The following is a 27,221-nucleotide window of genomic DNA, read 5'->3' on the forward strand; positions in this document are numbered from 1 at the left end:
TTATGTGTTTGTGTAAGCAGGGTAGAGGCCGTGTAGCTCTCGAAGGCGCCAGGAAAGACGCAGAGGCACTATGAGGCAGGGAACGCAAACATAAAATGATGTGTTTGTAGGGCAAACCCCCTGTAGTGCTCGGAGGCGCACAGGAAAGATGCCGAGGCTCTAAGAGGAAACGTCACAATGGGGCTGCAAGTGGGCGTCGGTAATAAGTAACAAGCCCGGAAGTGGGAAATAAAACTAGAGGCAAAGCATAGCGAATGTAGCATTGCAACTAGCAATTCCGAGTGTTTTTGAGTGTTCCTAGAGAGATGGCAACACAGCAACAGCATTTGAGGAGCAAGACTACTGTAAACATGCACGGTAGGCTTTCACTTTGGTCCAGAAACAAGCTATCGGCATTGCTGTGGGGGCGGGGGAGCGGCAGCCTTTGAAGTCTGATGCCGAGGCACAGACAAATGGTGGTGCGCGATGTGCACGTGTGGGGTGGGGGAGCGGCATCCTTTGAAGTCTGATGCCGAGGCACAGACAAATGGTGGTGTGTTATGTGGCTAGCGTGCATGCGCATATATCACATGAACTGTATGCGATCCGCAGCCGTTTTGGTAGACTGTTCTTTTCCGCTTACTATAATCTGGCCGGAGCAATGCACAAGCGCATTTGCTCAGCGAGACCTAAAAATGTCAACCCCAAAACAAGGGGACCCCCATTACCTTTCTTTGTCACCTAAGCAGCTTCCACTCATGACTCATCACCACTTCCCACAACTAGTTAATGTACATTTTAAGGTACATATTTGACTGTCATTGGGGGAAAGAGCTGACCCAGAGGTCCATTGACCCTGTCCTGTGTTGATGTGTCATCAGTTCTGAGACCCTCACAGAAGAACTTTGCTCCGAGGCTGTGTGCGGCGACTTCCTCACTCTGTCCAGTAGGACCTACTCCTAATCGGCTTCTCTGGTGGCCTGCTGCACGAAGTTTGTGGCGATTTCCTTCTTCAGAAGCCTGTCTTGCATCTCAGTTGGGGCTCATCAATACCGAGATCATGTTAAATACCCTTGCTTTGCTACCAGACCAGTACTTCGTCCGTATTATGATGGAAGCATGTGTTATCATTGTCCAGTATCCTCAGGCTTGCTGGAAATAGAGCGAAGCAAATATCATGTTTCAGGAGCAAAGCCCTATTGTTTTAGAATGTGAACCTTTGCCTTTGGATCATGTTGGTGAAATCAGGGAATATCTGTACTTTTAAATTCTCAACATCCATATTAACAAGCTTTTTGGAGGCCACGGTCACAATCCCTATAGTTCAGGAGTTTCGCTATCATCGGACGGGGTGGTGCTGCAGGGGGGCAGCCAACATGTTGGAATCCTCTAGGTCCTCTCCACCACAATGTGCGGTGACATGACGTCCTCGAAAATACTGCAGAGAAGCCAGTGCTCAATGAAATTCTGCGGGAACGTGCCCTCCGAGTTCCAATCAGGAGCACATTACTACGGCGTGAGCACACCTCTACATCTTCAGCCTTCTCTTAGTATATCTGACCATGAAAGAGCCATCATGCGACAGTATCTGTCACACAAATTTCCCTGAACATAATTTAAGTACTCATATAAAATTAACTTTTTTTTTTCCAATTTTTTTTTTAATTCTTTTTATTAGCAAAAGAAATCAACAATACAACACATAAACAATGACCAGGGAGTATCGGGTGACCACAGTTACATATTTATGGATGCTGCTCCCGACGATGACAGCTTAAGATTAAAAAGAAAGGAAACAGACCTAGGCGTCCTCCCTGTCCATTTCTGTAGGTTCCAGGTCTGGCGGCTCACAGATATCACCACAATAGGCATTCCAGGCTCCCCAGATCTTGACCCATTTGCGTGGTCGCCCCCTGGATAGATACACTGACTGGATAGATACACTGACTTCTCACACACATACACCAGTCAAGATCTTCCATCCATTTCCTTACTCAAGGTGCCCGAGAGGCACCCCAGAGCTGCGCTATGTTTCGTTTAGCGATCACACACGCGAGAGCCACCCAGACCTTACCAAAGCTCGGTAGGTCCGTAGGCTCCCACACATTCAACAAGCATCTCCTGGCCTCCAGCGCAACCCTCACTCCCCATACTTCACTCATTTTTTAATGTATCTTGGTCCAGAATTCACGAACCCACTCACACTCCCACAGTATGTGCAGGAACGTTCCAGGTAGCCCACACCCTCTTTGGCAATCAGCAGACCCAGCCAAGCCCATCCTCCCGTGACATAGGAGCGGTGCAAAATCCTGAGTTGGACCAAACGAAGCATCATGGGGACCGCTACCTCCGTGGGGGACGCCACCGCCTCACTCCAATCCACGTCATCAAGAACAAAGCCATCAGCAACCCACTGTCTGTGCAACTACACCAAGGGGTCCTCGGTATGGTTGATCAGCTTGCTATACGTTAAGGAGATAACTCTAGTGGGTACTAGGCCATCGAGCAAACGATCCTCTAATGGGGAGGCCACTGGGGGTGTCTCACCTCTGGGGACAGCGGCGCTCAGAGCATGCCTGATCTGGAGGTACCTAAACCGTTCTGTCTCATTCAGCTGATATTTAGCCTGTAATTCCTCAAATGTCAGCACCCTATCCTTACCCCATATATCGCGAACCTGCGTTATACCAATTAAGTCCCAGCGATCAAACCCCTTAGTCTTCCAGAGCATCCCCAGCATCTCAGAACTCCACAAGGGAGTAGCCAAAGTCAAACGACCAGCCCACTTGAGGTGCTTATTGGCCTCATGCCACACTCTAGTGGAAATCGAAGGAGGCCCCACCAACAGGAATCGACCACGCTTCGCATATAGAACACAGGTGTACTCTCCCCCCGGCACTTGACCGCGGTCCATCGCATAACCAGGGTCTATCGGCGAGCCGTATATAGCGTGGTTTATGGGGGCCAGCTGTGACGCCCAATAGTATTTCCGAATGTTAGGCAAACCAATGCCTCCGTCGTACCATGGCAACATCAATTTCGACAAGGCAATGCGCGGCCTCCCCTCCCACAGGAGGCTACGCTGTAAAGACTCAATCTCACTGAAGTACGACTGTGGCACAGGGTCGAAGGAGTTCTGTAGTGCATATAGGAATCGTGGGAGAGCCATCCTTTTAAAGAGGATGGCACGGCCCAAGAGGGAAAGTGGGAGCGTTTTCCACTGTGCAACATCTGACCAGAGTCTAGCTAAGGGAGGCAATAGATTCAATCGGAAGCGCACCTTGGGATCACCAGAAATCTGGATCCCTAGATAACGAAAGCTAACCGACTCCAGCCTCACAGAACAATTTTCAGGCACTCTGGGGGGTTCTCCGCTCAACACAAAAAGGACGGACTTCGCCCAATTGATCGCAAAAAAACAGAATACCTGCCGAAGATGGCCAAAACGTCCATAAAGACAATAAGGGAGCTGCGTGGGGAGGTCAAGTATAGCAAAATATCGTCAGCGTAAAACGAAATCTTGTCCTCCCAGTCCGCGGTCCAACGCAGCCCTCTGATCGAGCGGTCCCACCGCACCCAGGCCGCTAGCGGTTCCAAAGCCAAAGCGAATAAAAGAGGCGATAGGGGGCATCCCTTGCATGTCCCCCTTCCGAGAGAAAAGTCACGCGACCTATGGTTATTCACGACCACATGAGACATGGGGGCCGAATATAAAAGACGGACCCAGCCAATAAATACAGGGCCAAATCCCAGCTTCGTCAAGACCGCAAATAGGTAAGGCCAGTCCACGCGGTCAAAAGCCATGGTGGCATCGAGTGACAATAAAACTGCTGGTTCATGGATGTGAGACGCACCCGCCACCACCCCATGCAAACGACAGAGATTAAGCGCGGTGTTACGCCGAGGCATAAAACCGGACTGATCTGGATGGATGAAGGTCGAGATAACCTTCACCAACCGGGTGGCTAGCAGTTTGGCCAAAATCTTGGGCTCCGCATTCAACAAAGAAATAGGGCGGTAAGAAGAGCAGTCTAGTCTAGGTTTACCCTCCTTATAGATTACAACAATGTTGGCAACTCGTTGGTCGTGCGGCAGGATCCCCCGATCCCGGCTTTCCATGTACATATCCTACAGATATGGAGCCAATCTGTCTGCATGTGGCTTAAACAACTCAATGGGAAGGCCATTGGGGCCTGAAGCCTTGCCAGAGTGGACCCCCCCTTATAGCCATTGCCACCTCGTCGTCGGTGAGGGCGGAGTCTAGTAAATTCCTATCATCATCCGACAAGGCAGGCATCGGTATATCACGGATCATGTCGGCGTTATCGACCTCTGTAAACGTTCCAGCCGCGGTGTATATCTCCTCATAATATCACCAAATTCCTGAACTATCGACTGGGGATCCGACGTGACCGCGGGGCCCACATTCAGTTCCGGGACCAAACGAGACCCCCCGTCACCCTTTTCCAACCAGGCGATCTACTTCCCCGCCTTGTCGCCGTGCTCATAGAGCCTACTCTGCGTTGAGGCGTGTTGCACCTTCGCGCCATCACGTGTCATAGACTTGTATTCTTCCCAGAGTAGCCCGAGGCGATGACTCGCCCCACGGTCGCTCCCCGAGGAAGCAGCGATTTCCAAGGCCACAAGCTCCGCCTCCACTCTATCTAGTTCCTCCCTCCTCTTCTTCTTCTGCCCGGATACAAGGGAGATGGCCTCTCCTCATATTACAGTCTGCAATGCCTCCCAAAGAGAACACCTTGATGTGACTGAACATTCGTTTTCGCGGAAAAAACTATCTGTGACCCGCTTAAGTTCCTTTTTCACCACAGGGTCTTTCAGATGCCACGCACTTATGGGAGCTATTCTACCAATATCGCCCTGCCCCAAACACAGCCGAAGCCAAATCGGCGAGTGGTCGGAGACCCCCCTCGCCAAATGGGCCACTTCACTAATTAAGGTTGCCTGAGCCGCCGGCAAAAGCACATGATCAATTCTGGAGAGGGAATGGTGCGCCGCAGAGGCATGTGTATACTCAGTGGCACTCGGATGTCTGAGACGCCATGCATCTAACAACCCAGACGTGGAAATGAAGTCGGGTAACCACCTACGAGAGGGCAACAACACACGGGAGGGGCGCCTATCTAGTTCGCCATCCATGACTGCATTAAAATCCCCGCCCAGCACCATAATGCCGACGGGCAGTGTGAGAAATATCCGACCTAAGTCACAAAACGTGTCAGCCTGCAATGCCGGGGGGGGACATAAATAGACACAAACGTGACCGTTCTACCCTCCCAGAGACCCGATACACCTATATAGCGACCACGATGGTCAGACCAAGTAGATCGGATCGTGAAGGGAAAGGAGTTCTTCACTAATATGCCCACTCCCCTCGATCCAGAAGTAAAACCAGCGTGAGCAACACGCTTATACCCTCCCCTGTGCAACTCCATACATCGCTTCCCCATTAGATGCGTTTCCTGCAGCAAGACGACATCCGGCATTTGCCGTCTAATGAGTTGACTCACCATAGTGTGTTTTATCTTGTCACCCAAACCATTCACATTCCAGCTAAGGACGGAGAACCCCAGGCCCTGTCTAGCGGCAGCCATGCATCCTTCCAATAAGGAACAGGAGATCCGAAGGCCCCCTTAGCAATCCCTGGTCATTCACAACAAACAAATCAACACATAGAAGTCCCCAACAACCAAACCCCCAACCCCCCACCCTGCACCCCTGCATATGGTAAACGCACATCCCCAACTTGCAGTGTGCCTGTCTCCCCCACTAACAAGTATCTAAAAGCAGAAAAACGGAGGAGGACCTTACAACAGGCCGCCTGCCCCCACCACCCCAAACCAACCATTATCCCCCCCAACCGCAACAATCACATATATGAAGAGTCTCGAGCAAAATGAAATAATAGAGAAAAATTGTCCAGAAGGTGGGGGGGGGAAGAGAACGAACAGCCCCAACCAGACACCCTGCACCAGCGATAGAATGAGTGCGGCTTACAGTCATAAGCAGTATGCTATTCTTCGCTATCCGTTCGGGACTGAGCCCCAGAGTCCGATGCTTCCACATGGTCCAACCAGTCCGCGGCCACCTCTGGGTTATCAAAGAACCAAGTCTTTCCGTCATGTTTGATCCTCAATCGCGCGGGATACAACATTGAGTATTTCACATCCCTGTCTCTCAACCGCCGCTTTACGGACATAAAGCCTTGTCGCTGTCTCTGGACCATCTGAGTGAAGTCCGGAAAGAACAACAGCGAAGCGTTCTCGTAGGCCAACGGACCTGTGGACCTCGCCATTTGCAAAATGGCGTCCCGTCGCGAAAGTTCAGGACCCGAGCAATAATGGGACGCGGAGAAGTCCCAACCTTCGGGCGGCCTCCGGGAATCCTGTGTGCCCTCTTCACAGTGAAAAAATTACTAAAGCCCTTCGGCTTGAGATGGTTCAGGATAAGATCCTCGACAAAGAGGTCTGGGGTCGCCTCTTCGGATTTCTCCAGAACCCCCAAAATGTGGACATTATTGCGGCGTGCCCGACCCTCATACTCATCGAGCTTGCTATCAATTTGGTGCCGGGCCGCCTTGAGGTCGCGCACTTCTTTCTGGAGCTCAGAGACGTCCTTAATGAGGCTCGTTGTTTTAACCTCCAAGTTCTTGACCTTCTTGGTAGTTTTGGTGAGGTCAGCCCTGAGAAGACCCACCTAAGTTGCGACAGTGTCCAGTTGTGTGTCCATCTTGCCCAAGGAAGATTGGACCCCAGTAATCGCAGCCATTAGGTCCTTCATAGTGGGGTCGTCGCTGACTGAATCCCCTTCGGTACCTTCAACCGGAGGTCGTTTTGCATCACTGGGGGACCCCTTGGAAAATGGCATATTTGTCGATGCGATTCGACTGGACCTGTCGATTCGTTTTTCTTCTGCTGAGGCTTTTCAGAGTCTCTCGATGCCATCTCAAACACAAATGCGGGCGAAACCCACTACTCCTCAATCGAGTATGGGTTGGTGCTGCGATGGTCGAACTCCAAGTCAGGTTGAGAGGCGCACGTCGTCGCAGTCGCGACCCGAATGCGACAAAGCAGGACCCGTCCGGCCACTTCCGGTCTCTGTGGCCGATGTTGTTGCACTCCGTCCCGGATGGTTTCACACCCGGGTCCCCGGTCTCTGAGACCACAGGCCCCAATTTTCTCGACGACGATATTCGGTCGCCGTGGCCACCAAATGAACCAGAATTTCGCCTAGTGACTCAGGAGCTGGTCCTCCACCCGATGGTAGGGACAGGACTCAGGATGATGTGCCAGCTAGTCGGTCAGGATGTGGCGGCCGGCGGAGCTGATGCTCAAGCGGCCATCTTGGTCGCTGGCTCGACTCCTCCCCCTTAAAATTAACTTTTAACGTCTTTCAAATGTAGTTGAGTCTAAATTGATATGTCACAATATTTTTGTGGCCAATGTTTTTATTATATTGCCAGGAATGCTTGACATTATGAATGCAGTACCCCTAACCTGTTTCTAGAATTCGCTTTTGTTCAAAACTAATAATGAAGGATAAATTACTGCGGGGAGAAAAAGCTTGAAGTGGATGTTGTGGTAGGCTCTTAGCACAGGCCCATGGATTTATCCCATGAAGGCCTGCTGTTAGACAGGGGCTAGTGGGCCTCAGCCGTCCTGGTTTAGGTAGTTTGTCACTGGTGTCCATTTTAATATGGCTGCAGTCTGGGCCAAGTACATTACGTTTTGCATTTGGCTCTCAGAGAAGCGAGGACAAGCAGTAACTGGCTTTTCATGGTGCTAGTGTAGAGGGCAAGAGCTCAGAACGCAACAGTAAGCCAACAGACACAGTAACCTAATGTCCAGCCAGTGCTTATCTGTATAAAAAAAGGAAAAAAAGAAAGTACTTTAATCGCACAAAAGGACCAAATACTACACAATTAACGGGAGAGGCATACAGGATTAATAACAGGGGTTGAAAACTACATTGGAATTGACAGTGAGGCAGTACACCCACAACTTCCTATTGTTTTCCCACTATCCCCTCTTTCCTCGCCCTGTTGTCAAGACTCTGTATGTGTAGTCTCTATAATACAATGTGTTTTAGGCAAGGATTAGGTACAGGGACATATGACTTAGTTTCTGTCACTGGTGCAACTCAGTAAATTTTTTCTTTACCCTTTCTTGGCAAACATTCATGGCGATCCGGCAGACCCATCTGTATGCTTTCAGTCTTTAGACCTCCATGCAGTATAGGACCTGAGTTTTTACCTGCTGACTTATGTGGTAGTTAAGGCCGTGCAGCAGAAAACGACCGGCACCCGTCCTCGTGGCGTGGGCCATGCTAGCAGCCTCGCTCTGGTCAATGGTCTCAGAGATAATCGGTGGTGTGGGCCTGCACAGCAATGTCCTGTCCCAGCAGCAGCAGTCCTCCTGACCGACTACATCGAAGTCTTGGAGGTGTGAATTGTGACCTCTGTGCCGATCTCCTTGTAATGGAGTCCTCTGACAGTTGCAGTCTCTGGACCCGATTAGGACTTCTCGATTTTTGGTGACATCTTTTTGTATTAACAGATGGAGCTGTTGAGATGCAGTCTCAAGAGCAGCTTGCGTGGAAACAGTGTGGGGTAACTGGGGTTGAGGCTTCGAAACACAGGTCACTCCTGGCTTTGCACTCTGGGGAAAGTCAGCTTTCTCGGAGCGCTTCTCAGCTTCTTAGGAGCACAGTGGGTTTCTCTCCCATGATAGTTTCTCTTCCTGCTGGGCCAGCCATATTCATTTCCCCTCCCAGCAGGAAGACGGGTTTCTAAGCACTTCATGCAGAACCTTAGCTTCTCCAGCAGAAACTGCGACTTCAGGTGATGTCCATTAACTTCTGGAAGCCTGGTTATCAGACAATATTTAAAAAGGACAAGGGTACCCCATTAATGAAACCTGGGGTTGAGAGTACTTGTAAAGATTACAATGGTTTTGGTGGCCTCAACGAGATCCTAAGAGAAATATTGTAAATTATGAAATTAATTCATAAAATTGAGTCTGGAAGAAGGTCTCGGTAGAATACCATATAGGTCAATTTTATTACAATTTAAACAGAATTAACGATAGCGATAATAGATTTCTTATCAGGTGCTCACATGTGTGACAAAAAAGTGCTCAAAGTGACTTTAGTGAATATATTAAAAAACATTTATATACATTTATATACAAAGATGTCACCACAAGGGTATTCCCACGCAAATTATATACAATAAAAAATGAGGGAGTTTTTCCTTGAGTTTGTCGACGGCGTTTCGATCTAGTTTGATTTAGATCATCATCAGGACGTGCGCTTCCCTGAAACTAATAATAAAATTAGATTTAGTCCTAAGGTATTGTACAGAACAGACCAAGAAATTAATTTGAAATTTTCCAGATAAAGATTTTAGAAATTAGGCATAATTAGATTGCCCTCGCTTCCTTAGAAAATCCTTTTTTCTTTTATAGCTGCACATAAGAGCTGACACTGACAGTCGCAGACTCATTTACGTGCTTTACTTAGCTTGAAGACTTATTTAGAACAATGTAAACCTTCGATTTCTAGGCGGCATGAACATCAATTGTACTAGACCCAGTATATTATAGGCTAGATTACGCGCTTTACTTTGCTTTGCTTTTGAACTTACTTAGAGAAATATCACTTTAGTTCCTAGGCGGCAAGAAAATTAATTGGCCCGGTGTCGTAAAAACTGCCTTTCTAAAATTAAAAGGGGAGACGATTACATTTACAGTTTTTGAAGGGTCCAGTGAGTGGCCCACGGAAATTAATTAAGACTCAGCACTTACACGTAATTTATGCAGTAAGCGCCAGAAACTGCACAGTTTGTTGTTGTTTGTATTTAGGGTCTTCGTTTCAAAACGGAGTTGAGGCCACCAAAACCATTGTAATGGTTATCAGACAGACACCAACCCTGATTGCACAGCAGTATTTTGGTTACTACGTGGTGCTCTCCTTCATTTGTTCAAGAAGAACTTGGTATTAGAATAATGTGGGGTGGTTTATATTCCACAATCATGTACATTTTCCAAACTGGGGATGTGGATTCACTGTTTAAGGCTAAAAAAAGGTTGTGTTTGCTTGCCTTTCAAATGCCAAATCCAGGCACAGACTTTGTGCAACGTGATGGTTCTCACAACTGGTAGCAACATGGACGTCGCTTCACCAAATTTCCAGGAGTAGCAGAAGTGATATTACACACCATTTGACCTAAATAGCATCACAGGAAATGGGATATTATGACATTTGACTCTGATTCTTCCCAGGAATGCATGTCACATGACCTTAACCCTGATGACATCATAATAATAGACATTGATTAAGTTCCATATTAAATGCATGATTAATATAACAACACAGCACAAGTAAATGGCTAGTTTAGATACCACCTACAGCGGGGATCTTTGAAAGGGCTGGGGCTTAATGCTGCCATGAAGTGAGCGAATAAGCAACAGGAATGAGGCTGATCTCTTTTTGAGGGACCTGGAGGAAGTACTCCCCAGATAAAAGTTTGAAAAAAAATGGGGTCAAATAGGGTATTTTAAAGCACAATTTTCACATACATTTACTAAAGCACCATAGCCTCTGAAGAGACACTAATTAAATATGACAAGACAATAAAACCTGACCTCCAGGAGCAGACCCCATTTGTAAAAAAAAAATATGCTATGAATTTCCAAAAATTCCATAAAATGTTCTGTTGCCATAATTTTGTGATCCTTATGCCAAACATTACCTCGGTATGTCAGCGCCAGGCATTTTGACATAGTTACACCCGCAATCTACCACAGTTGTTCTCCGTTATGCCTAGAATTACCACCAATGTGCTATCACCAGCCTTTTGTAGTGAGTGCCCCCTGTGCTAAGAGTTACCTCTAGTATGCCAGTATCAGTACTTTCGCATTGGTACCCATCTACAATACAGCAAGGATAAATGTCTATTTTACATACCACCTATATTGCGGATTTTTGAAAGTGCATGGTTATTATGCCCTCAATGTGTGACGGTCATCCTCAATGATTTCTATAGGCACCGATATTTCCATCCTTCTCACTTCAGTGTCTGCATCTTCATATGGCCGGGATGCCCGTCACCCCCTCCCAACACAATCCCCAATGATGGGTAGTCAGACGCAGGCTTGAACTTTTGGAAGGCGGGAGGGAGTCACCCTCCCGGCCGTATTTATTAAAATATGAAACAAAATTTAAAACATTAAATAAAAGTTTCATAATCATGTACAATTTTACATTTATTACATTTCGATGAAGACATGTTCTTTGGCTAACCTTAACAGATCTCTAATACAAAGGTTTCCTAGCCGAGTCTAACATCCTGCAAATGCATACATTCTAAATTAAAATTGTACATCCTAGCATTAAGGGTCAACGGCAAGGTCTTAACCGGTGTCAGATCCCTACTACCAAACTCTCGCCCTCACGGTGTGAGTGGCGCATGCGCAGAGGACTGTACCCTCATTGCCAACTGTAATTTCCCTTGTCGTGGTGGGGGCCCCCTTTCCACTCGACGCCATCTTAAAGGTCGTCCGAGTTCCCGTGTGAGGTATCTGTAGGAAGGACAGCGTGGACTCCCCCCCATCCCCACACTCTCTATCCGCCGTCGCGGATATCCGGCCCCCGGGAAATTAGTAGGAGGGGCATATAGCCTCCTCCCCTGGGAGGGGCCTATGGCTGTCTCCCCTTAGGCGACCCATCCTTAGTGGGTGCCGCCTCCCCGTGGGAGGGGCCAATGGCCGCCTCCCCCGGGCGCTCCCATCCATTCTGGGTGGCGCCCCCCTCTAGGGACCTTGAAATTACTGCTCACCGATCATGACCTTACCGCCACAGGCCGGATAGTTGACCGACGGTCATCCTCAATGATTTCTATAGGCACCGATATTTCCATCCTTCTCACTTCAGTGTCTGCATCTTCATTCTCCATTGACTGCAATGCATGCAATACCTTTATGAATGTGTGCTGACAGCTGGAAATAACTGCTTGGTGACATATCCCTCAACGGCAGCCTGCCCTTCCTCAATGCTAAACCAGCTCTTGACTGCAAGCATGTTTTCACTGGCCATATGTTCAATGCCATGAAACTCATTGTCAAACAGGTGCGTCTTTGTTTCTCCAGCTAATATATGTCCGTGGATGTCCTCCATGAGTGAGGAAGAAACAGAGATAGAGGGAGTAACCCTTTGGTGAGCTTATGAAGGAGTATTTTTCTTGTATATGTTGATGAAAAGTAATTTCTGTCTGCATATTTTAATAGAATACTAATTATGTTAGCTTCATGGAGAAGTATTTCTCATTCATTTATAGATAAAAGGTTATTTGTGTTTCCACTTACTTATGGAACTTTATATATATTTACCTTCATGAAGGAATTTTTCCTTTGCAGATGTTGATGAGTGCCAGTTCCCTACTTCCTGCCCTGGAGATGCCTGCATTAATACCCCTGGTTCGTACGAGTGTCTCCGATGCCCTGAAGGCTACAGACCAAGTAGTGGAAAATGTCTCGGTAAAGAACTGTCCTTATATTTTCAACCCATTGTCTTGCATTGCTGCCCTGGATCAATGAATAGTTCTGAGTTATCTCAGTTGGTTAAAGTACCTGCTGTTGATGTCACATCCAACTTACATAATTGTCTGCGGGGAAATAGCTTTAAAATACACATGGTTTTCCACTACAAGTGGCTTGGAAAAAAGCCAAAACATGGAGTGGCTTTATGCATCAAAATGAATGTTCCAAAAATGTGTAGAAATGTATCAGGAATCACTAAAAATTGAAATTCTCCGCTTATTCTGTGTATAAAAATGGTCCAGTGAGCGTTAAATGTCTTATTGCCAAAGGCTCAGGGTAAACGTCAGAAATGTAAGCCAGTACAGGTCTCTCAGTACTATAGGAGTTCTCTCCCAAATGGACCTGCTTTGCACCATATATGATTTGAAAACGATCATGACTTTGTGACTGTGGCTGGCACAGTGAGAGGGTGATTGTGCTTGTCTCATGCACAACGGGCATTGCAAGGGTTGTTGCCATTTTTGTCAAAGTGACATTTTGCTGCCCTCTCCGAGGCTTGGTAACTGAGCGAGTTAACCGTTTTCTGCTGTCTGTGTGGCATGCTGGTCTGGACTTTGAAGCTCGATATGGCTAACTCAGCCTTTTGTCCTTTCGAAGTCAATAACTTTGACAGCTCTTAGATACAGTGGTACATGAGGCACTACATAAAGAACCTTGTTATTGTTGTAGGGTGATGGAGCCCCCTCTTATCCCTCTGTGCCACATTTTTCTTTAAACCAGCTGCAGCTGGAAATGATGAAAAGCTGCCTGACACATACCCAGTGGATTCGAAAGTTTAGCTCAAGCATACTCATTCTCATTACTGTTCCCCTCTTCATTCACAGTCACAAACAGCACATACAATCTGTGAGTTGTTTCAGACGCATTGCGTCACCTCCTCCACCAGCTGGCGCGAGCATGTCACAGCACCAGCCCAACAGCACCTTTGAACAGGCTCAGCTGCACTCATTCTGTTTACAGGCACAATGCAGAACATGATTAATTGCCTTTCAGGATGTAATGCCTCCACTTAATGCTACACTGCTAATATGTGTTTATCTTCCAGATAAAGTAAACCTCGCTTTATAATACATTAATCATAGTTTGAAATGGAAAGGTAGTCTATGACGTCAGGCACCTTTAACAAAATAGCCCCAGCCCCCCTCGGCGCCATTAGCCATCAGTGTCCATGGCGTCGAAAACAAGGTCTCCGCCAAAAAACACACATTCAGATAATTCTGCTCTTGGGGAATTATAAATACTAAAGAAAGGGATAGGTGTTAAGAGCAACTCTTTTATAATTTCTAGACAACTAAAACAGGAACCATGTAAAACTCCTGAACACTGTTCCACCTGTGCATGAATGACAGACAACAGCAGTAAGTATTCACGCGCTCTGAAGTTGCCTTAAGGATGCATGCTGGCACTGTGTAAACAAATTCAGAGTACCCAATCCTATAAACTCCTATACCCACCCCCTTTCTCACCCAACGCTCGGCTACTGTCCAGGGCACAAGTCCTAAAAAAAGAAGTGGGGGGACTCTCCAAAGTAGGCGTGGTCACAGGATGTGACATCACGACAGGAAGTGACATCACGACAGGAAGTGACATCAGCATTCTAAAGAAACAAGCATTTGCAATGCAATAGGTCTTGCATTTGCGAGAGTTTAAGCTAGTAGTATTGTAAATAACAATGCCTTTTATTTATGTTTTAAAACCCAAAACATAAATAAAAGGCATTGTCATTTATAATTCCAAAAGCTCAAACTTGCGTGAATGCGTGCCCTATTGCATTGCAAATGCTAGTTTCTTTAGAATGCTTTCTCCTGGACTTTTTTTAATTCACCCCACCAAGATTGGCGTCTTCCATCTTAGAACAATAAATGAAATGTAAAAAGAAAAGAAAAAATAGCTGCCACATCTTTACACGTAAGTGCTCTTGTGTTTTTGTTGCTAGTGTTGCATATCAGCAAACAATCATATTTTTTCTTTTTGCCGATGCAGAAAAGCATTAGCAAAAAGTATTGCCAGTGCCAAAAGGCTGGGTGATGCAAAGTGTAACACTGAGAACTGAATCAGATATGTGATCTTGCAATCTTAAAAGAAATATCTGTGTTGTTCATAAAGCACGAGTTCGTGTTTCTAGGGGCTCCCAATATGTGAGATAGGGAAACTAATGCCAGAAATAAACATTTATTTGCCAAAGGCCACAATAAGTTTAGACAAGCATGGAAGAGGGGTTTAAACCCCAGGTTTGCTGCTTCCAAAGTCAGCATTGTAACCATTGCATCACATTTCCCTTCCATAGTGGCTTGTTTCTCTGGGTGCTGCTGGTGGGCAGGATGACAAAAAGGTCTTTGTGTGGCAGAGTCCACACTGCTCGGAAACTGCTTGTAAAGGTGCTAAGAGGCATGGTTCTTGAATGAGATCCTTTCGGATCCCTTTTTTCTTGGAAGCTCTTTGGAGATTGTCCCTTAGGGTGAGGTCACCATGTTATTGTGGGTTCTGCGAGTGAGGAGTCTTGTGTAGCACAGCACTGAAAACTACTCTGAAACTGAACAGAATGGGACAGTTTCTAGTGATTTTACTTATATGCAGGTGGGTTCTAAGCACTCACAATGTTAGCAGTCATGGGGACTCAGACAATGGGATATAGAGTGATATGCTCAAGCTTACACAATAATTTGTTAAGTTGGGAAGCTGGGTTGACATCCCAGGCCGTCGCCTTACAGTTGTCCTATTAGAGACTGGACCTCATTATGCGCAGAGGGATCCTACTGCACAAAAACATTTGTACAGCTATGTTAAACTTTGGTGAAAAAATTGGTATTTATGGTTGAAAATATAGATTTATATTCCCCAAAAAATGAACTTACATTCACAAAGCTATTTATTTGCTCATAATCTTACACTGTTACTGCAAATGAGCGACGTGGAACATGGGGCTATAAAATACATTTCCTGCGCTTTTTTGGTGAAATCTTGAAGATGAGATTAGACTACAGACTGATGCAGACCTATAAGTGAGCACATCTGCATACAGACTGGTCACAGCGTAGCATTCTATGATAGGGAATGCTTTGGAAAGCAGGTGGAATGCCCACAAACTTTGTGAACACCCAGTTTTTTTGGATGTTCACAAACTTAGCAAGAGACATTCCCACTCTGGATATGGTTGGAGATTTACTCCTGGCAAGGACAGGAGTAAATCTTAATCCAGCATGGAGTGAATGCACACAAAACCTGCTGATGCTTAGAGGAATAAGTTTTGCAATTTCTTCCAAATGGAGAAAAAAAGTTTTGCAATGCAGTTTCACTATAGTGTCGTGGTTATGAGTGGGTAAAGCTATGCCTGTTACATTTAAGCATGTTAAAACACCTTTGTAAAAAGATCCCCAAAACTACTTCTGGGAACCTGCAACTGCTGCAGCTTTCCAGGTCTACATATAAAATGCTAAGTGAATTTCGATAACAGAAAGAAATGCACTTCAAACGTAAATTTACAACTTCTGTGAGTGTGGTCAGAGATTCTGTGGGACATCTTCCCTGTGGCCCTGTGTGGTGTCTTCATCACGGGGTGCTGCTGGGGCAGAGAATTTTTTGAGAGGAGGGTATTGCTCAATAAAGTTACCAGCATCCTTTTACTCTGTAAATTATTAAATACAGCAAATGGTTCGCAGTCATTGTTTTGAACCACATATTAGGCAGGATTTCAAATAGTCTTAGAGATGTAAGTGTTGAAAACATGTATTTACGACATTCCTTCTGAACGGGCATCAAATAAGTCGTACGCAAAGTCCTTGTTTTGGACCACATAATGTCAGGAATTTCTAAAATGTTAGAGATATAATTCTGCGTAGGTTATATATTGCCGAATAGAATACTACTAAAAAAGACACCAGCGTTTTTTACTGCATTGGTTTTTGTCGCTAAATATTGCGCAGTTGGTATACACTCCATAAAAGACTTAAACTGCACGTACACCACGATAAATACACACAAAACTAAGTAAATAAATAATTGATGTGCAGTACAGATTAGAGCGCATGAGAGCAAGGAAAGCCATATCATTAAGCTAAAATTAACTCAGCAGGCTGCTGCACTGGCCCAGGATAGGATATCGAAAGAGAAGTTTCCGAAAAAGCGCAGTTTTTCAAACTTCAGTGCACTAGCTCGGAAGTTGCTTCCCACAGCAGTAAATAAACAGAAGGGAGCCTCGGCCCTTCAGAGCAGTGCGGATTCAGTGTGGGTGATGGGGGTCACCGTGGCGTGATGGCCGTGTGAGGACAATCGCAGCAGAGTCAAGGGGGTCACTCGCTCCGAAAAAGCAAAGGAGCTAATTGCAGGAAAGCACGAAAATGCTTTGTTTAATTTGTGCGCGCCGCGCTCCCATTTTGTAATGGTATGATGGACGCGGTTTTGATTTAGCAGGGTGGACGGCGTCCACCCTGAAAAACCCTCAGAAATAAGTGGGGGGATGCCGTCCACCCGCGTGGTACCCCGACTCGTGCCCTGCTACTGTCCTCACTGTGTTGCAGTCTCTCTGCTTCCACCTCCAAGAAATGCCTAACCAATAGGCTCTGGTAAAAATCATTAAGTCCCTTACGTCTTCTTGATCTACAGCGGAGTTTGAGAACAACTGATAATAATTGTGATAATAACTATGTTGTGAGCACTTTTTAGTGGTTAAATAAAAACTGATGTCAGTACAGTTCTGACATCCAAGCAAGAGCAGCATAACCAAGGTTCTGAGTTTTCTGTTTGTGAGGAAATAGGGTGTAATATATGATGTGGTTGTGAAAGCTCACCGCGCAATACACTACTGTGAGGACATGGACTGTATTAGAAGGTGTGGTTGTGAGGCCTCACCGTGTAATAAACATCCAACCCCTTTAGGGCCAGTCAGTTTTTGTTTGTCAAACCTTAGCTCAGCCCTGGGTAGCTGTGGCTTTGAGCAGCCAGGCTTCAACAAAGGAACACGTGTAAAGCATTTTAACAGCATCAAAACAATTGAATAGCAAAGAAACATGACTCTCAAAAAATCTGACACCAATTTATAAAAATAGATTGTATTTTTCCGAATGTATAGACGTCAAAATGAAAAAGATCCACCAGAGGTTTCTGGATATATAGGTTTTACATTTACATTGAACAATAATAAATCAATACTTTTCACTCAGCCGTGAACAAGCATTGGAAAATTCAATGAATTAGTCACTTAAAAACCTTTTTAACAAAAAGTTGAAAAGGTTTTTAAGTGTCAAATTCATTGAATTCGTTGAATCTGGTTACTTAAAAGAACTTTGGGTGATCAACTCCAGAGGGGAGCCAGTCAAGGGGTCATCAAGGTCCAATGGAACAGTTCCCTTCACAAGAAAAGCAGTTTCCAGTCCAGTTTCAGCATTAGTGGCCAGTTGCCATTAACATCTATGGGGTTGTCCTGATGCAAGGGATACAGGATGCTGAAGATGCTCCAGGATACTGAAGATGCTGTGCAGTTGATGAGGGACTTCCTGGGGCTAATCCTTGGTCTATGATATTGGTGAGGCAAGTCTGGCATCAACGTTCTTCAAGGTCCATTCGAGTTCAGCAAAAGTCCAGTTGCTACTGAACTACTGGTCCTCCAGCAGAACAAAGTCAGTGGTTTCCTTCTTTTGGTAGTAACTCTCCTTGTGGGCAACTCGCCTGAGTCCAGCAGACTCAGGTGCAACTTTTGAGCACCGGGGCAAGGAGCAATGATCCAGTGATATCGGCTACCAACTCACCAGGCAGGTTTCTTCAGCTTTTGTTGCCCTGTCCTGCAACCAGGAAGTCAGCCAAATTACTCTTGGAGTCTCTCCTTCTGACTGGGGCCCAGGGACATCTTCTCTTCGAGCAGGACAGAACAGTTCTTTCCTTCACTAGCTCATGGAGTGGTAGGTTCATTCCAACTTCAGGGCAGCCTCTTTTTGCCAGATTTAAGGTCAGCAGGTCAGCCCATCTTCGGTCCTTTTCTCTAGTCCAAGTGAGATTTGAATTCGGTGTGGCAGGGGTGCCCCTTTTATACCCAGAATGTGCCCTATGGGGAATACTTAGTTCCCTCTTGCCTAATGACAACTTCTTATAAAGTGTGGCATCCAGCTATCCCAGAGTGCTCTATTTCGCCCACTCCAAGATGGCTGAACCCTTCCTTTGGTGTGTGGTGCTCAGTAGCCTGTCCTACATGTGTGGCTACCTAGGGGCTACACACCCATGACAAAAAAAGTTAGGCCAGGGTTTCACCCTCGCTGTCCCGACTCCAAACTGTCTAACCAGACAAAAGAGCTTCACCTCTCGTGGATGTTCGCCATTTGCCTTGCAAAGGTCATCTCCCATTTTAAGCTCGCAATTTTGGGTTAACACCCTTTGATGCTTCCTGCCAGGAGGTAACACCTCCTTCGGCGGCAGGCCTCTATATGTACCTACCCTAAGAGTCGTTCACACGTCTCTCCAGGCTGGCAGGAGGCTGTCTCATGGGCAGCATCTGCAAAAGACCACTAAGTGGCAACTTTCTAAAAGTTGCATGTAGCAACAAGTTACATTAATTTCGACTTGGGCATCAAGTCGGCTTAATGTAACAAGTTGTTTAATACATTGAAGTACCAACTTTAGTGGTCCCATTCAGTAGTTAGCATTGGCTTCGTTGTCTTCTTGTAACCCTGTACTCCACAATGGTGCTACTAGCTAACCCTGGGCAGTGAACTCCACTCTGCTCACGGAGTTAGCAGAGTTTTCCGCACTCTGCATTACGCAGAGCTCGCGGAGTTCCGAAACATCAAGGTGGCCAGCACGAGCGAGGAAAATCCACCACCTGGCGAGATTTTTCCTTGTTCGCAATTGTCAACATCAAGTTGGCAAGCGAGAGCGTGGAAAATAGACCTCCCGGCGAGATTTCTCACTGCGGGTGAGTCAGGTTTCTCATTGCGAGTGGTTGCGTATGTTCACGACCACTCACGTTGAGAAACTGCCTGTTCGCATTGAGAAAGCTGCCGCTCGAGTAAAAATCTACTCGAGCGGCAGAAAATGAAAGAAAGGACCTATTGCGCTGTGCAAGGTGCTGTATGCAATGATTGCACAGTGCGGACAAGCATCCGGCACTGTGCAATCACAACAAACTGCATTTTTCTGTGGAACTCCACCGCTTGCGGAGTTCTGCATAGTGCAACAGAGTTTTTTTGCTACTTCGCCAAGTTCCGTGTAGAGCAACTCCGCAAACTCCGCCCAGGGTTACTACTATCCGCTCTCACAGTAAAAAAGACAATTGTGAGGTTTTTCTGTTAGAACATGTAAAACAAATGTTTTGCTTTTTAATATGTGCATCCTGTCTTAGGACTCGATAGGTCTACTTGTAGGGGTGACCTATACACATTAATAAGGGAGGTTTGGGCTTTGCCATTGTTGGAAATGGCAAAGTAAAGGTAGAAGTTTTAAATTGTTTGCCAGTCTGCAGTGGCGGGCTGGGAGACACGTTTTGCCTTATCCCAATCAGGGCGGCACAACAAGTGCTGCAGTCCCTGGTACCTTATAGTAGAGACTTATAAGTTAGCTTATGTCTGTTGGGTAGAGGCCAATCAAACATACATGTTTAAGAGTCAAGGCACTGAGGTCTGGTTAGCAGAGTTCAGTGCACCCTCAGAGTTGAAAAACAGCAGCATCAGTCCAAAATGGGGGCAAAAAGTTGGGGTGAACCTGCAAAAAGCCTGTTTCCTTACATAACCATCCCCGCTAATACGTCCAGGAGAATAAACCAGACTTTTGGTAACCCTCTTTGACTATCAAGTGAGAAGGATGTAGGAAACTGGCTTACCCTTTGCAGGGCCTATACAGCCTCACATCCTTCTGCTAAGATCACTTTCTCTGGGTAGGTGATCTACCTAAACTAGGACTGGTCCCAACCTAATTAAGCCTTTTTCAGACTGTCTCAGTTCAACTTTCCTCCACCCTCTACTTGGGACTATGGGGTACCAACCTCACCTAGCCCTATCTTAGCCAGGGCGATACCTAGCTGACTCATAGAGGTCACCCAAGACTTGAGCAACCCCACCATGACCAACATAGTCTGGAAGCACAGGGTCTGAATACCATGCTAGGGTTAGTGCTGCCACAAAGCAAGCAACCTGCAGAGGCTACTGACAGCTGTCAGTATCCAGAACCACACCCTGTGCTCACCACTGACTGGTGGATGTGCTCCCTTTAGGGCCAGCTGTGGGTCTCACTTCCAGCTTTGGGGCTGGCAAGGAGTCACTGTAGGAAGCTAGGTTTCTGTTGCAGTAACCACCCCACTTTTTGCCAGACTACTGATGCACATTTGACTCTATGTGCCCTGGGTCCCTGCCAATCAGGTTCCCAGGGCCTGTGTTCTTTCCCAAAACTGTACCTTGTACCCCCAATTGGCACCTCTGGCCACATGCCAGTCCCTTGTAAAAGGTACCATGGGTTCCAAGGGCACTGTGGCCAGGGAAGGCCTTCATGGGCTGCAGCACTTATTGTGCCACCCTTAGAGGCCCGTACCTTTACACACACACACACACACTGCCATTGCAGGTTGCATGTTTTGGTCCAGAACAAAGTAATGAGTCGACATGGCTCACATCTCTGTGTGCCATGCCTAAAACCCACTGCCCTGGCATAGGTCAGCCACCCCTCTAGCTGGGTGCACTATACCAGTGGTGAGGGTATAGGTGCATGAGCCCTTTACCCCTACAGTGTCTAGACCAATTCTTAGAGATTGTAAGTGCAGTAATGCCATTAAGAGTATGTGGTGCTGGAAGTATGTTATTACAAACTCCACAGCACCATAATAGCTTTACTGAAAACTATGAAGTTTGGAATCAAACCTCTCAGCACATTAAACACACACTGATGCCAGTTTGGGATTTAATAAAAAATGCACTCAGGGGGCATCTTATGGTATGTTATTTTATGTTATGTTAATGAAGCTTGTAAAGCGCACTGCTACCCAAAGGTGTCCTGGCGCTGGAAGCTGCCTGCTTGGTTGCTGAGAAGAGATGACTGATCAGGGAAAGAGCCAGGTTTTCAGCCCCCTTCTGAAGAAGAGGAGCTCAGTTGCACTTCTGAGGTGAAGGGGAAGGTCTTTGAAGGCCTTTGCGGCACAGCAGAAGAAACTCCTACCCCCCCTGCTGGCCTTTTTGACACGTGAATTATTATTTGTTTTGCCTCGGCGAGCGCAATGCTCTGCCAGGAACATACCATTGCAGGTGTTGTCTCATGTAAGCCGGACCAGACCCCTTAAGGCTCTTAGAGACCATACAAAGAGCCTTAAATTTAGGGGTGGGCGGAATTTGCATAATCGTGTTACGCAAATCTCCACGAAACGGTAAAAAATCTCCGTGAGCACGCAGAAATTCTGCGAACACGCGGAATTGCTTGTTCGCGATGCTTTTTTCCTGTTCGCAATCGCTGTTTGCGTGCTCGAACACGCATTTTAAGAACGCGAACGAGCAAAAAATTTTGCAAAGTCGCAGAACGCAGAATTTTGGGCAATTTCGTGTTCTCTGCGGAACGCAAAATTACCCAAATTCCGCAAGCGGAACGGAATTTACCGCCCAGGCCTACTTAAATTCCATGCATTGTTTCACCAGAAGCCAGTGAAGGTTTCAAAGTCCCTTCTTCACTGAAACAAACCTAGGGGTGCCCAAAAGGACCCTAGCTGCTGCATTTTGTACGACCTGGAGTCGGTTAAGGTGTCTTTTTTGAATGTTAAGTTAGAGGCCGTTGCAATAATCCAGTTGAGACAAAATGAGTGCAGTGACTACTGTCCTGAGGCTATCTTCAGTTTCCCTGCATTTAGCTTAAGGTGGTTTGCTGACATCCAGTTTGCGATGGCTTGCATGCAGTCATGGTATTCTCGTCCTGTCTCAATCTCTTTGCCCTTCTGTATTGACAGCACTATTTGTGTGTCATCGGCATAGGAGGTCAGCTGAGCCCAAATGATCTTATAAGGGCTGCCTGGGAAGACACACACACATTAAATAGTGTAGGGCTAAGCGCAGACCCCTTCGGTACCCCGCAGGGCAGGGAGATAGGCCTCAATCGATCTTTGCCTAGGTCCACCGTTTGGGTTCTGTCAGTGAGAAAAGATTTTAGGAGGGTGTAGGCCTTGCCTTGAACCTCCCTTTCGACTAACCGGTCCATCAACACTTCGTGGGGGACCGTGTCGAAGACCCTGAAAGGTCTAACATAATCAAAATTGTGGCTCCTACCTAATCTAATGCCTCTCTGATTTATTCTGTTGATTTAATCAGAGCCAGCTCAGTGCTGTGTTCAGGATGGAGTCCAAATTGCGCTGAGTCTAGTAGGCAATTAGTCTGAAGAAAGGAACTTAGTTGAGAGTTCATTTCCTTTTCAATCATCCTACTAGCCGGCAGCGGAAGACGAGATATGGGTCTGTAGTTGTTTGGCTCTTTGGGGTCTAGGTTGGCTTTCTTCAGGAGTGGGAGGATTGAAGCTCTCTTCCAGGACTTGGGAAACTGACCCGAGTTAAAGATAGTGTTAAACACCGGGCGAGAACAGACCCAATGGTGTTTGGGACAAGTTTGACCACTGATACTGGACACGGGTCTAGAGGGGAGCCAGATTAAATTGCAGACAGAAGCTTGGTGACATCATGAGCATCCAGTGTCGCAAATCTGTCTATAGTGGGGATTGACTTGGTGTGTCTTGACGGCTCCCAGGTTCTGATCTTGATGCCCTCTTTTGGCAGATTGCAACAGGAGGAAAAAATAGTATCCACTTTTTGCCGAAAAAATGGAGACTAGGGTTTTACAGATTTTGGGCCACTCTGTGTTTTAGGGCTAGTAGGAGTTGTACGTTTTGATATAGTTTTAAAAAGTTCCTTTGTGGAGGTTTTAGCTTTGCTAATCTGTTCCCCGAAGTACTTCTTTTTTGTATCAAGATGCACTTTTTGATAACAAGAGAGACTTTCTTTATAGGCCTCTTTGGTGATATAAGTGTGGCCTCTCCTCCAGGCTCGTTCCAGCCGTTTGCATTCAAGTTTGAGTAATTTTAGTGTGTCTGAGTACCAGGGGGCTGATGGCAGTGCCTTCTTAGGGCCCGCATTTTGACAGGGTCTAATGTCCTACAAGCTAAATCTAATCATTCAGTGTATCCAGCCGAAGCCTCTTCAGCAGAAGAAGGCAGGGCATGAGCAGTTGCTTTCAAGCAATTGTCTAACTCTGAGCTGATGATGTTTTTCCAGGCCCTCGTTTCCACCTTAGATTTGGGCTCAGGTTTGGGTTGGAGATGCCTAACTTTTGAAATTTCAAAGAAGACGGCGGCATAATCAGACCAGGAAAGTGGCAATACCCCTAGGTAGTGAATATTGGGGTGATTTGTGAAAATGCCATCTAGGGTATGACCTGCAGTGTGAGTGGGATCTAACATGAGTTGATTAAGGTCCCCCTCACTTAAAGTTTGTTGTAGCTTTATATTTTCGGGATCAGTGGGGTCTCAAGATAGAAATTAAAGTCTCCTAAAATCGTGAAAGACTTAGCGCAGAGCCCTTCCTCTAGGAACATTCCCTCCGGGGGGGGGGGGGGGTAGAGGAGAATAGCTTTGAAAGAGTCATGATGGGAAATACGAACACTTACTGACAAAGCTTCACAGGTCCGGTTGGAGGCTGAGAGGAAGGAGGACTCTAGGGAGTTATGGTAAATTACGGCCAGCCCTCCCCCTTCCTGGTAGGTCGATCTTGTGTATAACATTGGTATCCAGGAGGTAGGGCTTTGACAAGGTCAGGGCCAGAAGTATCATCAGACCAAGATTCGGTGATAAATGCCAACATGATTTTGTGTTCCTGTATCAGCATGGCGCATTCCACGCTATGTTTTATTAGTGATCTGGCATTCAGGAGAATGACTTTAACAGGGGCAGGGTCCACTGCACCTGCAGAGTCATCTTTTGTCCTGGCCGTTGGCCTAGCTATATGTCCCATTAAGTACGGGATCATCATGTGGCATTTAGGGCGTGGAGCTGAGTGTCCCTTTCTGAGCACGTTGGGTGATAACCTAGGGCAGCACATGTTTCTGCCATTTGGGTTCAGCCTCGGGAGGACATCTCTGGAGTATATCAGGGCATCCGTATTGCAAGAACCAGGGGGACAGGCCCTAAGCCCAGTCCGAGCGTGGACGGGCGCAGACGGGTTTGCCTTAGGCGTGCCTTCAGCGCACCCGCTGCGCGCGTCCACGGCGCGCATCCACTGCGCGCATCCGCTGCGCGCATCCGCTGTATGGTCACTCAGCGTGTCTATTAATGGGTTGCGGCTGAGGAATGACTAGCCTCCTAACCTGTATCTAGCAGCCTGTTTCCTGCTTCGGATTCCCTGTTGATCAAGCAGTTACCGGGAGCCAAGATTCAGCCACTAAAGTGCCCCGTGCATGTGGCGCAAGCAACTAGAAGCAGGTAAAGTGCAACTAAACAATTTTAAAATCAGGCTAAAAGACCAGTGCAAAAAGGGTAAAATTTAAAAACAGCCCGTCCCAGCAGGCATTCAACACAGCTCTAAGGGATGCCCCTTGAAAAACGACCAGCCTGGGGTGGGCTCCCTGACTGCTACACACCAGCCTGGCACCACAAGACATGTTTCTGGACCCCTGGGGTGAGATCCTTCGCTTCCTGAGCCCAGAAACAAAGCCTTTCCTGAGTGGAGGTGGTCACACCTCCCCCAGGCTAGGAAGAGCCATCAGTGGCAGGGGAGCTTCAAAGGCCTTGCCGCCTTTGTAGCGCGACCTCCAGACTCTTTTGCTATCAGGAGCAGGCCCCCTTCCTGTCTCTCCTCTTTTTCGGCAGGCAGACAGGCAGGAATAATTAGCACATCCCAGAAGTTGCGCCCACCTCTGCCAGCACCACCCCTCACCTGGGGGAGGCGAGGTGAAGCCCACTCTTTAATGCTCGCCATCTTGTAGATGGCAGGCATTCTCCAATCAGGGTTAGGAATTGTGCCCATTCCCTCACGTGGGGTGAGCACACCTAGGGTGTCGTCACCCTAAGGTCAGTAGCCCATTGGCTACTGACCTCGAAACCCCTAAAACGCCCCCTAAATACAGTATTTAGGGGGCAGCCCTGAACCAAGAAGACAGATACCCACAACCTAGGAAGAAGGACGGAAGAAGACACCCAGCAGAGGAGACTGCCTAGAAAAACTGACTTAACACCAGCCCTACCGGCCCGTCTGCAGTATCCAGAGATCCTGCGCCCAAAGTCGCCTTGTCCTGCAGCCAGTAACCTCCAGAACCCCTGGGAGGACTGACTGCCTTCAACGAAGACCGGATCTCCTGTGAACAGCAGCTCGGTTGAAAAGAACCTCCCAAGACAGACTTTGAGCCTGCTAAGGACAAAGAAACCCAACGCCTGGAACCACCACTGCACCCGACGCCTACGGCCCGAATCTGGCAGAGGGGTCCACCAGTGCACCAGAGCCAGAGTCTACCGTGGGTTGACCCCTCTAGGATTCACCCACGTTGCCTGCTGCCTCTGCACGGAGACTCCCCCAACCGTGAGTGGCCCGGTAAGGTGAAGCCCGACCACAAAAGACACCCCTGCATCCAGCCGCCCTGCGCCCTTTAGAAGAGAACCTAAGGTGCACCTACGTCTCCAAACCCTCCAACCTACCTGCCAGCTGTTGGTTTCTCCCGAAAGTCTTCCTGGACGCAGCCTGCAGCCAAAATCCCAAACCGGCAACTCCCATTGAAAACAACAGGGCACCCGATGCCAAAACCGCCCCCTGCGCCACTGCGGATGTACTTTGGGTGCTAACTCAGATCTCCCTTTGCCCTGAGCCTAATACCAGGAGCTTTGCTCCCAAAACCTGGTGGCCTGCTCATGAGCAGCCACCAACTGGAGCCCCCCTGTCCCCCATTGGATAACATTGGGCCTCAGCACTATAAACCCGGCCGCCCTAGTGCTGCTGAGGTTGTTTCAAGAGTGCATCCTTGACCCTGGGGTTCGCTAGTTCTCACCCCAGAATACCAACTCCTACAACAAAGTGCTTACCCGTTAACCGATAACTTAATTTATCACCATAGGAATACATTGATTGTTTGTTCTTGAATTTTTTTTGTGTGGAGTTGATTTGTATGAAAAGCTGAAAAGCTGCAACTGTACAAACACTGATTTACTTACCTTTTCTCTAGGAAATGTCCCAGTGTGATATCTAGGGATATCACACTGAATAGAAAAAGTAACTTAAAAAGTAATCTGAAAAGTAAAGTACAAAGTAATCTGTATAACCAAAAAGTAATTTCTACATTTTGACTTACCTGTATTTTAATCAACTGCATTTGAACCTGCATTAAATTGTAAAACATTTCATAAGAATTTGCAAAGCAAAAAAACGAAAAAACATTGAAGTTTACTGAAAAAACCAAAGGTTATAGTTATGTTATAATTAGGTGGGATAAAAAGATTTTCTTTTGTTTAAGAAAAAAATGCTTAGAGATTCACAGAAAAAAACAAAGATCAAAGTGACGTTATAGTTAGGTGAATATGTCAGTGACAACATTAAGATTTTGAACTAAAAAAAAACACAGAAATTAATCAGGTTTAATTTGCAGAGCAACCATGACTTGCACCCCCGCCATGCACTGCTTATGACCTCACATATGTCACTCATGA

General features: G+C 46.8%; 1 protein-coding gene across 2 annotated transcripts in view; it reads left to right on the forward strand.

The window, feature by feature from the left end:
• The window catches only part of LTBP2 (latent transforming growth factor beta binding protein 2), a 1,419,414-nt gene that overhangs the window by 1,038,265 nt on the left and 353,928 nt on the right, over positions 1-27,221 (forward strand). For both annotated transcript variants that reach the window (XM_086937485.1, XM_086937488.1), the window contains exon 16: positions 12,411-12,530. In XM_086937485.1, the coding sequence (XP_086793611.1) occupies positions 12,411-12,530 (120 nt within the window). The remainder of the gene's footprint in view (positions 1-12,410; positions 12,531-27,221) is intronic.

Source organism: Lissotriton vulgaris, chromosome 9, assembly GCF_964263255.1.
Source record: "Lissotriton vulgaris chromosome 9, aLisVul1.2, whole genome shotgun sequence".
NCBI classification, from domain to species: Eukaryota; Metazoa; Chordata; class Amphibia; order Caudata; family Salamandridae; genus Lissotriton; species Lissotriton vulgaris.